We start from the raw sequence: 16,767 nt of genomic DNA on the forward strand, positions 1-16,767 counted from the left end.
TTCATTCTGTTCTACTGGAAAGAACTATATTTACCACTGGACCAGGATGTAAGCTCAAAGTGTTAGCACCATAGTCCTGTGATGTTGTATGTGCAAATAAGACTGCACACAGAGCCAATGAGAGGAACAGTGTTTGAAGAGATACCGCGGTGAAACCTAGTCAGTAAAACAATTATATGCTTTGGTTAGCAGAGGGAAGTTTGAATCCCACCAGAACTAATTTTTTATATTAGCTTCTAGCTGCTCTGAAGAGCTGTTTCCTATCCTTCCAAGACCAACCGACTTTGGGGCACGAAGGTGGTATGTAGTGTTTTGGGTTCCCAGACACTTTTTTGGGGAGATTAAAAAGATTGGGAGCACCATGGGAAGAGGTTGTGTCTGTTGAATTTCTGTTATCAGAGATGTGGTATTAGGGAAGGAAATATTTATTCTAATTCACAACTGTTCCGTTACTGTGAACTCAAAGCCCACAGACTGTAGAACTGTACTGAGCTGCTAATGCTAATTCAGCTAACAAAATGCTAATACTAATATGCTAATCCAGCTAACAAAAGCTTCACATACCTTATTAGTAGACTCAGGAGGCTCATCTCGCTGTTCATGGTGCCTCTCTTGTTGCTCTCTCAGCTCCCTCTCCAGGCGGCAAATGCGACCTTCATACTGTGATTTGAGTGCACTCATCCGCACCTCCAATTCAGTCTTTTGCTCTTCTAATGCACTACTCTTTTGTTTCCACTCATCGTTTTCTTTCGTCAGCTGTTCTTTTGTACCTAATCAAGTAACAAAGTATTCAGTCTCTTCACTGTAAAACTGCTCACCAAATCTTTGTGCGATGAAAGTCTGTTCGCTTTTATATGCTAATGAAATACTTCAAGCAGAGATCTAGGTGTACTAACACACTAAGTGATACTACTAAGAAATAATTTCAGCTTGTGAGATTTTTTGAAAATACAGTAGCAATTTTATATTTAAAATATCAAAAGACTGGATGTTATCTCCATCCATCAGAAAGCAGGCACTAGTAGTTTCATTCATTTCTGTCCCAATTAACAATGAACTTGCTGAAAGGACTGAATGTCCTTTGTACCAATAAGTTGTGTGAGATAATTACCTGGGTGCTAAGCAAGGATAATATCCTCGGGCTCATCTAAAATAACTCTCAGATTAGTTATTGGCCATCATAATTGATACCAAAGCAAACATTTTTACAGCTTCCAATTATGCATAACTAACTGTATATACTTGAAAAACCTGCCCAACAAATAGCTACATTCAAAGTTTAATTTTAGAAACTTACAATTTACATCATACTTAAAAGTTATTTCTGGCTAAAGTTTACCCATGAAGACCATGTTTTCTCCAGGGTTTCAGCACAGGAAGTATTTCCATAAAACCAATTAAAAAAAAGGAAAACCGTGAAGGCAGAGTAAGGTAGCTTACCAGCTAACTGTGCAATTTTCTGCTTGGCAGCCAGGAGTGTCTTCCTAGTCTTCTCCTCTTTCTCGGTTATCTGTTGCCTGAGCTGTTCTTCCTGTGTAGTTCTCTCTTGTAGATCTTGATGAAGACGGGAAAGTTCTGACTGTAGCTGAGATACCTGTTCCTGTAGACTTCTGGCTTCAGTTTCTTTCTCTGCTATAGTCTGAAGGGGGAAAAAAAAAGAAAAGATAATTTAGCTACCAGCTACAATAAGCTACCTTAAAACTAGATGGTGAATGCATCAGACACAAAACACAGCCCAGTGAGCTTTGAGGTACTAACTACTCACATTAGGTATGATAAAATAAGTTCTCAGTGGTGTTAGGAGGAGCTGGAGTATTACACACCTCCACCCAGCCCCGCACCCATTTTCATCCCTACCTACAAATGTTTCTGAGGGGCAGCCTGTGGACTGAGTGGAGTTGAAAGCAAGGGACTTCAAATTCCACTCTTGGCTTTATCTCTAGCTTGCCAGCCCAGTTATGTAACCCGTTTCCAAATTTGCACTGGTGGCAGGGGAGAGAGAGAAAAAAAAACACACAAACTAATAATACTGCTCTCTTCTTACCTTCTGTAAATTTTCCACCTGATTCTCCAGGACTTTTGTCTTTGCCTCAGCCTGGCTGAGAGACTCTTTTAGCTCTTGTATTTCCTGGACAGAAGCTTGTTGTTCTTGTTCTTCTGCATAAGACTGAGTTGATGTCTCTGCAACCACCTGAAACGTAAATTGCTGTCAGGTCTGGGGTCTGGGGGTTTTTTTGGTTTGTAAAGGAGCCATCAGATGTAGAAAGCCATCACTGCTATACACAACAGTACAAGATGGGCATTGATCATCAGATACAGTCTGAGCAGAATGCAGCGAGGAATTATGATGGTCTCTTATGAACTGTTCTTCAGACATCACACATTCAAACAGCATACAGCATATTATTCTTTGGATATTTCAAAGTTAAAGCCAGAATTTTGTATGCAAGTTTCGGTATCAAAATTAATATTAGGTACATTTTTAGTTTTTAAGGCTAGTGCAGATATTATAAACAGTAGTACATATGAAGACTCAGCTGAACATGTATTGTTCAATTTCTTACATAATCAGAATTTACATCTACCTTGTCATATTGCACTTTCAACTCTTCATACTGTGTCTTGTATCGGCGCCCAATTTTCTTGACCTGTGTTATAGTTTTGACTTTTTCTTGTATGTCAGCCACTTTATTCTCTAACTCCTTCTGAAGAGTATCCTTTTCAGTTCGTATTTTAGTTAGTTCATCTCTGAGGGTCTGGGCCTGATTCTGGCTTGTAGTCAGAGATGCATTAGATCTAAACACCAAAATTGGATGAAGAGATGCATGAGATCTTGCCAAGAGATAAACAAAGTCAATACATTTTGATACTGCTTTTTTTGTGAATATATATTTTTGAGTGAATACATATTCAAAGCAATGTACTCGTATTGAGTCAAATTATAAAAATTTGGAGTTATTTGGCTACTTATTTTAAATGTCCTGTTTCCAAATAAATTAACACTTCACTTTTTATAACTACTGAATAAAATGAGGTAAATTGCTGAACAAACACCAAAGGTTTAATTCATATATAGAGGTAATTAGGAGTTTCATTTCCAGATGCTGTCTTATTTTAAATATTACATAGTAAAACAGACTTTTAGTATGTAGAATTTTCCACAAATTTCCTTATACAGTACCTGGCTATTTCTGCTTTAAGCCTGCCTGTTTCTTCACTCATCTGTTGTAGACGTTTGGAATTCGCCTCTTTCTCTGAAAGGAGTTTCCGATATTCTTCAAGATCAGAGTCTTTCTGTTGGCTCAGTAAATGCTGAAAGATATTTATAACCTGAATAATCTTGATTCTTGCAAAAAGAAAACACATTTCATTCTACAGAATCTATACGTTGGTGATGGTTGCTTCTGTGCTCTGTCAACCATAGTTCAGAACTACATTCTATGTTACGCCTGTGATGCTGTATAAAAAGATGACCATGACCTTTACACTAAGGTATCATTGCTCATGTATCACCATTGTTGTATAATTGTGATAAATCTTATACAAAATATGCCTTGTAAGGTATCATTGGAAAAGTTGTAATCTTTTGAACAATGGTATCCTGTTTATATGCATGTATTATCATTGTATATGAAGTTATGAATCTTTTCTGTTTGTTTGTATGTCAAATGTGTTCCTGGGTAACACCTACAAGACAGATTTACATCCAGACCAGCCAGCCACGGTTGATGGGCCACTAAGGAGAATCAAATATTCCAGTAGGCCCCTCTTGAGGATGCTTCAGAGCACATGTATACAATGGATGCCTCATGACTCAGCAAGGGAACACAGAACATGTGATCCCTGACTCCATGTTTAAGACAGTCACTTTCCATGAACATAGGCTGAGGATATAAATGGAGACTGTGACATCATCATCCCCCTTTTGCCTCTTTTCTGCTCCACATCTCTGGACTATGATTTCTAACAAAGGGAAGGTTTGAATAATGGACTGACAACATCCAATCTTTTGGGTGATCAAGAGAGATTTATTACAAACTGGCAGATTTAACATCACTGCTACGAACTCTGAAATCAACTGTTATGTATATGATTCATTTTAACAACTCTTTTTTCCTTTTTTTTTTTTTTTAATTAATAAGTCTTTATTTAGTTTAGTAAAGATTGGCTGCAGTGTGGTTTTTAAGTAAGATCTGAAGTATATTTTGGCCCTTGGGTAAGTGGCTGGTTCTTTGGTACTGGAAGAACCGAATGAGTGTGATTTCTGGTTTTAATAATCATTTATCACACAAGTCTGATATGTCTGAGTGGTGCATGAGGAGCTAGAGGGCTCGAAAGGGGACTATCTGTGGCTCCATAGTATCTAGTATAGTAATTTGGAAACACACATTTCTTACTGGCTTGGTGAAGTCTTACGATAGAATACACCACCAGTCTGGGGTATATGCCCTGTATTCTGGCTGTCTGATCTGAGGTTGGCTATCTTAGCTGTGTCCCATACCAGGTAGCATGACAAGGTAAACTCATGTTACACTAACAAATTCAAGCCTTATAAATACATATTCACTGGTGATGTTTCATAAACAAAATTCATTTCAATCTTCCACCACTTTTCAGGAGATGGTTTGAGTTCTTTCATTTGCCTATCCTTTTTGAAAAGATGCACTCACCTGGGTCCGGGCTTTCCAACGCTTGACATCCTCTTCCAACAGCTTCTTCTCTGCCTGAAGCATTCCACTTTTCTCACTCAGTTCAGCATTAGATTCTTGTAAAGGTAGGATATCTGCCTCTAGCTTACGCACCTGAAAAATCATCAGGTATTAAAATATACCCGTCTCACTGGGGGAGCAGAGGGGATTTTGGTTAGACTGGCTGTGATGTACAGCCCAGAAGGGAAGATGGGAGAGCACATGCCTGAGAATGACATGGCTAGGTCCCACCTCCTCCTCAGGTTCTCTGACTCCAATTGGCCAGCCAGGGGAGAATGGGCAAGCTGACTGATGGGGGATCGCAAAGGCCAATTTAAACCCCTTTCCCATATTTTCGGGGCTGCCGCCACTGGCCAGTGCAGATAAAGGCTAAAAAAGCCCAGCACTTCCAGAAGTAAATGACATTTAAGATTCCACTGTCGGACCTTGTGTGTGTAGAAGAGAAGGCCTAAAGTCTTTGCAAACTGAGATCCTCTAGTATCCTCTACTCACCTTATGGAGTGGGAGGTGAGAGGATTCAGAAGTGAGCTGAGTTCTAGGAGTAGACTGAGGAGGATGATCAACCCTGAGTGACTGTTTATATGGTGGGAGTGGGAGCTCTGTGCATCACACTGGACACCATTAAATTCCTGGTCCATGAGATATGCCACATATAACACTGGGAAGGAGCATTAAGTTAATAAAATTGTGGCCCGCCACTTCAACCCATCCCTTTATCTTTCTTTTATTCTATTGAGGGCAGGTCTACACTGCCAGCAAAATTTGCTAGCAGTCGACGGGACTTATGCAAGCTACACATAGTAGCTTGTGTAACTCCCGCTGACTTTGTAACTTCCCTTTAGCACGCCATCTCCACTGCATTGTGCTGACGGGTGGTTTGGAGGTCATTTTAATAGATCATCTTCCGGATCGATTGAGCGGGTCCTCACTGCTGCTCAATTGATCCAGAAAAATTGATCTGACGGCAGCAAATTTGTCGACGTCAGTGTGTACACAGCCTCTGTGTCCTGATCAACGGTGTACTGTTAACTAAGAGTAACTATTAATTTTCTACTTTATTTAAAACTGTTTGAAACTTTCAGCTTGGTAAACAAGGCCATGACCCCCGCAACATCTAACTTACACTGAAAATTCCCTCAGTTGTAAATGATTGTCCCCCCCACTTCCAATATTTATAGATAATCAAAGTTTACAGCATACAGTTACTACAGATAGTGATCTATTATACGTCTAATAAACCCAGATGTTGATTCACTCAAGTTGTCCTTCAAATACTCATTTTTATATATGGGTGTCTCAGAATTTTGTGCATAAATCTCATCACTAACCTTTGCCTGCATTTGTTGTAGTTCTTGTTCTAGTCTCTCTTTTTCTTCTCTCAGCATTTTGTTGGTTTCTATCAACACATTCATGGTTTCTGTCTTTTTCAATAGTTCTTCGTGCTGAGCAATTGTTTTTGCTGTTATCTGTTAGGTCAAAGAAAATCATCCAAACAACTGGTTTAGCTTTGTTTGCACATATACATTCAAACAACTTTCATTGGCATTAGATTTTAGAAAGCTATCACTACATTCATGAACTCATGTAAATACTTTTTAATGAGTTAGATGAAGAAATAAATATATTGTTTAAAAATACTGAAAATTGCGAATTCCCCCATGATTCTCTGTACCATTTCTCCAAACATTTCTTTTGACTGCTTTAATATCTGTTCTGCACAATTATTCATGTTAAAAATGTTCTAAAGTATAATTGTTCTACTGCTTTTGAGCAAGTTCATAGGAGCAAGGCTAGTGCAACTGGACAAATATCAATCCCAATACAAATGCAATGGGGTCTTCCAGACTTCTTAGCTTTTAGCTTATATTTACACTGCAGATGAGAAGCATGCTTCCCTGCTCAGGAAGACAGACATGCTAGCTCTAAAAATACTGCTAAAAATAGCAGTATAGCTGAGAGTAGCACTGATTGTGGCTCAGCTAGCTGCCTAAATACGTACCCAGGGGGTCCAGCTGGCTCCACATTCCAACTGGTAGACAGAGATGCTGCCCTGCTATTTTTAGCGAGCTAGCTTGAGTCAAGCCAGTATGTCTGTCTACCGGAGCTCAGAAGCATGATCCCAGCTGCAGCATAAATGTACCCAGATGCCGTATGAAAAGATGTGAATAAGGAGGAAGACATTTCAGCTAGTTGTTGAAAGTGTAACCAACAGTTTACATACATACCTGCACCTTCTCTCTCTCTGCATTCAGACTATCCTGCAACTCTTGGAGCTCCCTTTCCAGGTGATCCACTCTCTGACGATAACGCAAGCTTTCCACCTGGGCCACCTCAAACCTAGTCTCCGCAATCTCCTTCTCTCGGCGTATAAATCTATAAGAAAGGGGTCATCTGAATTAAAGAGTAAGAAGGAATTTTAAATCTAGACATCCATGTCTGAACGACTCCTGATGTTAAACAAAAGAAAAATGGCAGTTGGTGGAAGAGACCCAAAAGCAAATCCTAATACCGACCGATAAATAAAGGAAACAAGAACACTTGATCCTACTCTGGGAAGGTGTGTTTCTGTGGAATGTTCTTGCCATCAACATTTACCATGAGGTACCAGGCCCTCAAAAGAAGTCTCTGCCTTACATCTTTTACATATCATACCTAGGACCTGTCAGCAGTTGCAATTCCACTTATCTCTGCTGCTACTGAAGCAGGGCAAAAGGCTGTCAACATAGCTAATACCAGTTAAAAAAACTAATCTTTCATTTCAAAATTTTCTGTGTTTTCCAAAAAAGAAAATGAAGGTGAACTAACCAGTTCAGTAACTGAAATTACTCACAATGCTAAGGGAAATAGTCTCGGATTAAATTTACCTGAGAATTTCTAAGATTTGTTCTTGTGATTTGCCTTCTTCATTGAGAGAAACATTCAATGTACTTGGCATTGCTTCCTTCACAGTAGTCACCAACTTGTCACTTAGATTTTCTAGTTCTTCATGTAATAATCGATTTTGTTTTTCTAAGTCTTCACAGCGAGACCCACACTTTGAAGCTTCTTCCTACGTCAAAATATTTTTCTGTTTGGTCATGATGAATTTTAATCTGCATAAATCTGAACACTACAGATAACTATACACTTCAGAAAAGTCTCTGGAACCAGAAAAATCCTACCTTTAACATTCTCTCTCGCTCTTCCCAAGAAGCTTTGCACTCCAGAAGTGCAGATTCAGCCTTCTGAGCAGCTTCCTCTAACTGCTGCTTTATTGCTGAATTCTTAGTAATTTGACTTTTAGCAGCCTGCAAGGCCTCAACATCAGCTGCATGAAGCATCAATTCCCGCTCATACTTATTTTGAGCTTCTGAAGCTATCTTGGCCTGTGAGTAACAATGTACTTTGTTATTTCTTCAAGTATATCACATAAACCCACAGCCTTACACGCTTGTTCAAAAGTTGCATAAATACACAATGGGAATAATTTTCAAGTATTAGACTTGCCTTCTCTTGTAGATCAATCCTGATAAACAAAATAAGCCACAAATAAAATCTAAGCCACCTCCCCAAAGCATCCCTATCCCTTAACCCATGTGATTCTCAAAGGCATGAGAAAATGGATATGCAGACCTGCACATTTCCCTAAATATTAATGCTCTGGCAAACAGCTGGATGAAGAGCCCTTTATATGCTCTATCATCAGTCCACTTCCTTTAAATTCTGCATTGATAGGGTTAAGAGCTTGTTCAAGCACTTCTGCTGATTGCAGCTATGAAGAGATGTAAATACATAAAGGGGGAAGGACAAGCAAAAGACTGATTCAATCTTAATATTAACTGACACATGAAAATACCTAGCAATTAAACACTCAGTTTAGATTAGATAGAAAAACTCCATTGTGTTTCTCCCCCACATCTGAAAGAGTTATTGGAATTCTCAGATGTAGAAAAGTAAGTGTGATTAGGATTCACTGTAAAAACAGACAATTACTTGACTCCAATCTTATCTTCACAGAGCATTGGTGAAAATTATATTTTGCTAGTTACTGCTGCTAGCAAGCAATTGTCAAAATTGAGTTTGGAAAGAAATTTTCTCCTAGTATATACTGGTAAGAACTTTACTTTTCACCTTCTTCTGGGGAGCTAAGAAAGAATCCATTCAAATCAGTTAAGTACATCTGACAATCAAATTCCTATACAGTGGGCATGCATTAGTAGACATTAGTCCTGCCTGTCCTTTTGTTTCTTTTTCCTACCTTTTATAGGTGCAGGATTTTATATTCAAAGTATATTTAATTAACACTTCAGTTATTTAAAATGTAGATGTACATCAAGGCAATGAAGCACCAGGAAATACAGTCTAGGAAATAATCATGTCATAGGAATGGACAAGCTGCTCCTATAACACACTTCCATCTTCGCTAATTTCTACGACTAACTGCACTGAAAGTAAACTCATCCTTGGCTCCACACAGACACAAAGCTATTTGGCAAGCTTCATCAGGTCATTTATAGCTAATATCAAAACTTACTTGTTCCTGACAGTCACGCCTGGCTTGCTGTTCATTATTTATTGCTGTGCTTGCTCTCTGAAGGGCTTCCTGGACTTCAGATTGCACATTAGAGAGGCTCTTCTTCAGTTCAGATAGCTATAGGAAGGAAAAAAATTAAACATGACAATATATTTTATTAAGTACTATAACACAATGTTTAAAAGAAGCAACAAGAAGAGTGATGAGATATGACTAATTTGAGCCAAAGGAGGAATTAAAATGGTTATAATCTGGTGAATTTTAAAATTTTGGCTTATTGATATAATAGAGCCATTTTTCTGTGAATTCAGATATTTTGAGCTGCCTTTTCAGAAATTTTTAACTATACCTCCGCAGCTGAGCTCAGATCAGTGATGCTGGTTGCACTTGTTATTTTCAACCCCAAAAGGAAGAAAAGCAGCCATTTTCCAAATATTAAATGGAAAAATTTAAAGGGGCTGGTGATGCTCTAATTTTGGGACACATAAACAAACGCTGCAGTCTGGTTTTGCTAGTGTGCCAACGCTCTTTCCTTCAAGCACTGATCAAAGTATAAGGTAAGAGAAAGAGTGAAAGACTCAGTGGATAAGAAGTTTAACATATGCATATATATTTTTAAATAGATCCTTCAAATTCAGTTACACTCCTGTAAATCCTTTTGTGAAAGGTAAAACAAATTAGCATCGGAGACTGCATTGCATCCCTTCTCTGCATGGAAGTGAAAATGAAAGCTACAATTAAAGAGTTACTGCCAACATCTTCTTGTAGACTAGTTACAGAGAAGGTGAAAGTTCAGCACCCTATACCTGTTGGTCCATGTTCTCTATAACTTTACGTTTCTCATCTTGAAGTTCTTGCTTTTCCTTCTCTGCCTCCATCAGCTTCTTTTCTAGCTGGGCTTGATATTCAGAAGAATCCTTCAAACGGGCTTCAACAGTTGCACGAACTTCCTCTGTCACCTTCACAAAAACCCATGATGACAAAAAGGTCAAGCTGCAGTAAAATTTAGATCCACACAAACTACAGGGTACATGACATCTGCTTGAGTTCCACAACCTTTGTTATAAAGATTCACATTTTATGCTTCACATATGCAGTATTCATGCAATAGCCATTTTAAGCCAAGAAAACCACAACCAACCAAACCAAAAAAAAAAAAACCAACCACCAGAAAAAGGATTCTCAATCTCAGTTAGCCAAATGTCATAGGGATGTTAGAAAGTATAGCTAATGGTGTTTTCAACATAACACTGGGGGCCACTTTTGAAGGGCACAGTTTCAGATAACTAGGTTTGGATATAAATCAGCTTACATACTAACTTATTACATATTAAAGGTTGTAAAATATATAAAACTCATGCCTCAATGCAATGTTTGCGAGAACTATTGGAGAAGAGGAGGATTGGCTGCTGGACACAAGGAACAACATGTACTTGATCTGTTGGATGCCATTATTTTAGTAAAAACTCATAAATTGTGTCTGGTGATCAAAGTTTTATTTGGGTATTCACTACTTTTAGGCAGGATGTATTTTACAAGCAGTACGTGGTTATTTGCCTTCACACTTAACGTGTGCCTACAAAGTATTCTCTTCAAATATGTGAAAGTTTACTCCTTTAGGATAAAAAGTGATTATTTAGCATGTACAACATAACAAATCAGATCTCATTCATATGCAATGCCTACATTTCCAAAGGTCCTGTAAAAGCTGAAGTCACTTGCTAGCAGAGGACTTGGAAGCACTTCCCTTTTGTGAGGAAGACACTTAGGCTAAGAGTTCAGCCTTGCCTCAAATTTACAGTTCAGTTACATTAACATATGGGGCATTAAAGTATGCAGAAAGATTGAATGTGGGGTTTGCCTGAAAGTCTGTAACAGTAAGTACTGAAAAGGAATGGTATAATTTCACTAGACTCTAACAAACACTGCAAAATACTTGTTTCTGATTGTAATGGCCACAGAACTTCTCATAAAAGCAAGAGTGCTCATATAATATAACCAAGATGTATACTGTTATATTTAGTGAGTTTAATGTTAACGGCTAACCACATATTGACACTTACCTGTTTTTCTTTGTTAAGGGATTCTTCTAGACTAAGAACCATAGCTCTGTACTGTTCCACATTACTAGCAGTAGTCTTCAGCCTTTCCTTCAGGTCATTAACTTGCTCCTCAGCTTGTCTTAGCCTACTAACAAGATCATCCACATCTTCATTTGTACTAGGCTGTCCTAAGATATCAAAATGCATATATTTAAAAAATTAGAACTCAGTCTTTAAGATGCAAATTATGACCAAGTTATACCTTCTGAAGGTAAATAAGATGAGCAGTGGCATTGCATTGTGATTTTCACAGGAAGCAAATTAATTTCACAAGACATTACTCTAGCTGTACAAATTAATTTTTGTGGTGCTGTGAGAGAGAAATGAGATGAGACAGTACATATAAGGGAAGTCTGGTGAGACTAGGCTTATAATTAGAGTACTGTGATTTTCCCAAATATGAAGTAACATGAAATAAAAAGAAAAACATAACAAAATAAAGCAACTCCCTCCCTCACCATTTGCAATACCTCTCTCTGCAGGACTGGCTCCTGTCCCCAAGGTCTGGGCCCAGCTCCGTGTGGTGGCCTGGTACATAGTGGTTACAGTGCTGCTCAGGCTTGGCCCAGCCACCCCTCTATCATGACATGATGGTGTCTCCAAACCAAATCTGAGCAAGTGGCATTGCAACTCAAATTTACAGTGCTACTGAGGATGATGAAATATAAAATCAGATGTACTTAAGAAAAAGTACTTCACAGAAAGGTAAGCTTTTAAGTCTACATACTATTGTTTTGTTCAGTTTTTAAGTCTGGTCCATCTGAATTCTTTTATACCTCATATTGGTCAAATTATATTTGAACATGTTGGTGTAATCAGAATGGGGTCTTCAGATTTCAGGGACTGTAATTCTAGATTTACACACAATGCTAGACATAACTCATTCTAGTCTCTTCTTTCATAGGGCACCTTTCAAACCAGTAAATGTTTCAATAAGTCAGCATTTTTTTTAACCTTTCCCAGAAGCCTGCTGAGATGACTGGGAGGCTAACTGAGCTTCAGTATTATTCAGCTGCTGTTTCAATGTGGCAATCTCTTTTTGGGCATTCTTCAGCAGTTCCTTTGTGTTAAGGTGGCGGTTCATTTCAGTCTCAAGCTGTCTCTTAGTATCCAACAGATGAACCTGTAAAGACAGTGTTCTTGAGTCTGCAATACATCACACATTGCATAAAAACCCAACATTATACAAGAAAATAGTCAATGTAATGATTAAGCGGATCTTGTAAGCTAGTAAGCAATTTCATTTATTTTTCTTTAACATGAATTAGTAAAAATTGCTTACAAGTACTCACATCTTGGTTTTTGGTAAGAGCATGCCTTTGTTTCACCTCACTCTCTAGTTTTTTCTTTAGCTGGGATATCTCACGCTCTAGTTTCTCTATCTGGTTGTTGAGTCTCTGTTTAGTCTCTGTCTCGGACCTCTCCAATATCACCTGATAAAAGTATGAAATGTAACATGCTGATACAGTATGTTATAACTAACAAAGCATCATCTGTTACAACCCTGAAAAGTGAGTTTATACTGCCTGCCAGATTTTTCTCTAGTAAAATTTCTTGTAACTACACAAATCAAACAGCCTGTATTTAAAAAAAAAAAAGAATTGTCATTAAACAAGTCTTCAGTCATCATTAAAAATGAATTTGTTAGGGATGTTACCGTAAGCAATTATTAATCAAGAAAGTATTAAACACATCTCAGCGTAACTGGAAAATGAAATTAGCAGGTCAGGCAGTGACCAGAATCAAGTTTGTCAGAGTTAATGAAACAAGTAATCACCTTTTTTATCTGATCCACAATTTATAGTCAGTTTATAGTTTTAATGGTTATATTATCAATAGAAAGTGAATAATTCGTTGTCTTTTGAAAAGTGCACAAAAACTATACCCATACTGGTAACAGTATTACTCACTAATGAAATTGCTAAGTATTCAAGTAATGAATGTTTATTTATTACTAGAAATAATGACTACCATTTACTTGCCTGATCCATTACCTACTGAAATCAATGATTTCATTTGGCATTGGATAATACCTTGAAACATGCTATTTTCATCAGCACTTTCACAGCCCTGAATATAACATGCCAAGTCATTATACTAATTCCTCAAATATCTGACAAAGGAAGTGTTACACATTTACTGTTATCAGCTGAAAAGATTCTGTTTCCAATTCACAAGGCAATGCATGATTTTTGCATCCAACAAAAAGGATGGTATTTGATTATACCTGAATAGTTCGCAGATTAGTAAGTAGTAAATTTTGTCCCCTTTGCTCAGCTAATAAAGATTCTCGTTGCTGAGTCAAGCGAACTTCAGACATCTTCAAGATATCCTTCTCTTTTTTCAAGTTTTCCGCTCTCACCTTTAAAACAACAGATTATAAATTAAAATTTGATATTTTAACAGCAAATCTGTGCATTATTTAATTCGGGCAAAATTTACCTACTGTATAACTTCTTGAAAAAACAAACATTATGAACACAGTCAAGGTAAATAACCAAAGCTGGTAAAAGTACTCTTTGAAATGTAACTTGGCTTAAATTTCACAAACTAAAAATCTAAGTAAATAAGGCTGGAATTACAAAAGTTTTGCTAGCTGACCAAGCCAAAAGCACAAATTTCACTCCATTCATTGGTTGAGGAAAACAGCGTTTAGAACAGTTTACTGATTCTCAAAGTATTTGTGATGGTCAACAAAACATCTCCACATACACAGCTCCAATAACAATGTAACAGCCAGTGTATTTTCATGAGACATGAGGTTAAGAGATTTAGTATTATATTCTACTGGGATTCCAAGATTTCAGGTGGTATGATGCACTGGTTCAAATTCTAACAGATTTCAAGACAATGGAATAGAAATTTACTAATGTCACTATATTAACTCTGAAGTGTGTAGGAATACAAAATGCATGCAAATGTTACAGAAAATATTGTATGAATCACCTCTGCCATAGCCAGCTTTTCATTAGCTCCCCTTAAATCCTGGGTCATTGTGTTAATTATCTGTTCCTGTTTTTGAGTTGTTGCTGTGAGCTTTTGGGTTCTCTCTTGAAGGGACGTTATTTCTCGACGATATCCTTCAACATTATCCTGCAGCATCTCATAACTTTACATGAAACAAAAAAAGTGTATATTCCTGAGTTAAATGACCTGTACTGAATTACAAGGTGGGTAAACGCACACACGAACATGCTATGTATTCACATACCAGTTTGAAGCATAATTTACAGAAATATTAGCCTTGTAAAAGATTCACTGAATTGGAAAAGTGACTGCTTTATCTTATCTTGATTATCCTTTAACTTTTGATTTAACATAAATAGGTTTCACATACAGATTAGTTCAGTGGTAGTCATAGAGTGGGCATAAATGAACCCAGCCTCGTCTTTTCTCAAACCCTGAGGAAGCACCACACACTGAGACCTGTGGTCTCCAAGGGCCACATGCTAATGTTAAAGATGAGGGTAGCTATTATTTGTAGTAAAATATATGCAAATTAGGGACAGTTTTATTAGGTGCAGTCCTAGAAATGAACAGTGGGATGAGAGATGGATGAGGAAAGAGCAATGGAAATTAAAGAGTTTTTTCTAAAGCACTGATCCATTTCGTAACAAGTTTCTGAATATGATGCATGATATTAACTCAGATATTCAAGTATGGCTAGTTCTTAACAAATAATGACCAATTAACACAGGCTAAACTAACCCTTCTGTTCCACTGACTGACTAGTTGACTATGCTTATTGACACTCCTCTGACTTTAAAAATATAAGGTTTCTCTCTCTTTGGCTTTAACCCAGGAAGTTGTATTTCAAATAAAAGATCCAGAGAGTTTCATGTTTGGGTTTTTCCCTTGTTGGATTTGGGGGCTTGTTTTGTTTTGTTTTTTTAAACAAATAATTTATTATGGGCTAACATTTTGGATTAAGTAACATTGGCACGTTTTTAAAGCAGTAGCTGCATGCTAAAAAAAAAGCTGTGTGTGTTTTTGGGCTGTATGTGGCATTATGAAGTTACCATGTAACGATACACCTAAAATTGCCTGTGTGGGGCAACTGCACTCTCACTCAGTTGGAAATATGGATATTTTATTGGCAGTTCATGTCAACAAACATGCTATATAGTTTAATACCAAGCAATTAGCTTGTTCTCACACAAGTGAGTAAGACAAGAAAATAGATTTCTACTTGCAAATTAAACAAACACCATTTTACCGTTTGGAGGCAAATTCAAGTTGGGTGGACATCTTAGCATTCTGAGACCGCAAGTCTGTAACTTGCTCCTGAAGTTTTTCATTTTGTTCATTTAGCAGTTTGTCATTTTCTGCCTTTTCTTTTCTGTAGTTCTCAAAAACTTCACGCAGCTACAGTATGCATTGAAAAACAAACATTAAGAAGATTACGAAGTGAAACAAACAAATTATTTTAAAAGTTTTTATTGAAAAAAATACAGCATACCTGTTTAAGTGCAGCCTTAGCCTCTACTGCCTCTGCTGACTCAGTCATTGAGACTGGAGCAGGAGTTGACATGGCCTGAGGTATACTTGAACGTTTTGGGGTTGATGTAAAAGAAATCTCCTCCGGCAACATACCTGAAGCTTTATAAAAATAAAAGCTACATTTAAAACCACCAAATATACAAACAGAAGACAATCTCAGTCACTTGGTGTAAGGCAGGCAGGGAGTGTTTAGAGCAAAAAACTTATACATATTTTCCATATGCCATTTAATGGTAAACAGTGAACAACACAGACCAACTAAAAGAAGTTTTCAATCTCCCAAATGCATCATTTTAGAAAGCTGTCAACTACTGTAAAGTTCTTCAAGATGCGGAAACTTATGAGCTGCTGACATGAGCCTAACCTTGAACTGGCATGACAACTCCAGTTGTCTGTGCTAACAGTACACGGTACATATCACGCTGACGAACTATAGAGTCTACAAGCTGCAGTTGAAGACGACGTGCTTCACGCAGTTTCTCTAACTCATGGACAGCATCCTCAAGTTGACTCTGTAGCTCAGAAATTCTGAAATAGAGAAAAGACGGGATTTTGTTTTCTTTTTACTGTATTTAAACAGCATCACCAGCCAAGGTGGCATTTTTACAACTATTTAATCACAAGAGGCCTTCAGAGCTGTTTATTCCAACCTTGGAACTTTACTTAGTATCATTAGGAGTTCTGAGCAAAGATACAGAGACTGGACAAGGCCGTTGGGCTGTCACAATTTTTCTTTTTAAAGTGAGCAATCATGACTGCCTGACTCAGTCAGAGTCACATATCCTATTATTCATCTTATTTGGACTCTCAGTTGTTTTAACTTTTAGGTAGAATTAAAGTACCTCGTTGAACTGACAACACAGAAACATTTGGAATCCATTTAGCAAACTCAAAATACATGCTGCTACGCCACTGATTAGTCTGATGGGGAAATGGAGACTCC

General features: G+C 37.6%; 1 protein-coding gene across 3 annotated transcripts in view; it reads right to left on the reverse strand.

The window, feature by feature from the left end:
• Positions 1 to 16,767, reverse strand: part of TPR (translocated promoter region, nuclear basket protein) — a 58,946-nt gene that overhangs the window by 23,077 nt on the left and 19,102 nt on the right. For all 3 annotated transcript variants that reach the window (XM_067535117.1, XM_067535116.1, XM_067535118.1), the window contains exons 15-34: positions 16,189 to 16,352; positions 15,784 to 15,923; positions 15,541 to 15,689; positions 14,271 to 14,433; positions 13,552 to 13,686; positions 12,617 to 12,757; positions 12,279 to 12,447; positions 11,286 to 11,452; positions 10,029 to 10,181; positions 9,223 to 9,339; positions 7,871 to 8,074; positions 7,574 to 7,758; positions 6,935 to 7,082; positions 6,038 to 6,175; positions 4,671 to 4,802; positions 3,182 to 3,312; positions 2,586 to 2,796; positions 2,045 to 2,191; positions 1,441 to 1,639; positions 565 to 770 (exon numbers count right to left, since the gene is read on the reverse strand). In XM_067535117.1, the coding sequence (XP_067391218.1) occupies positions 565 to 770; positions 1,441 to 1,639; positions 2,045 to 2,191; positions 2,586 to 2,796; positions 3,182 to 3,312; positions 4,671 to 4,802; positions 6,038 to 6,175; positions 6,935 to 7,082; positions 7,574 to 7,758; positions 7,871 to 8,074; positions 9,223 to 9,339; positions 10,029 to 10,181; positions 11,286 to 11,452; positions 12,279 to 12,447; positions 12,617 to 12,757; positions 13,552 to 13,686; positions 14,271 to 14,433; positions 15,541 to 15,689; positions 15,784 to 15,923; positions 16,189 to 16,352 (3,199 nt within the window). The remainder of the gene's footprint in view (positions 1 to 564; positions 771 to 1,440; positions 1,640 to 2,044; positions 2,192 to 2,585; positions 2,797 to 3,181; positions 3,313 to 4,670; positions 4,803 to 6,037; positions 6,176 to 6,934; positions 7,083 to 7,573; positions 7,759 to 7,870; positions 8,075 to 9,222; positions 9,340 to 10,028; positions 10,182 to 11,285; positions 11,453 to 12,278; positions 12,448 to 12,616; positions 12,758 to 13,551; positions 13,687 to 14,270; positions 14,434 to 15,540; positions 15,690 to 15,783; positions 15,924 to 16,188; positions 16,353 to 16,767) is intronic.

The sequence above is a fragment of the Emydura macquarii genome, unplaced genomic scaffold, assembly GCF_026122565.2.
Source record: "Emydura macquarii macquarii isolate MOO-44397 ecotype Brisbane River unplaced genomic scaffold, CSIRO-AGI_Emac_v2 contig_3477, whole genome shotgun sequence".
NCBI lineage: Eukaryota > Metazoa > Chordata > Testudines > Chelidae > Emydura > Emydura macquarii.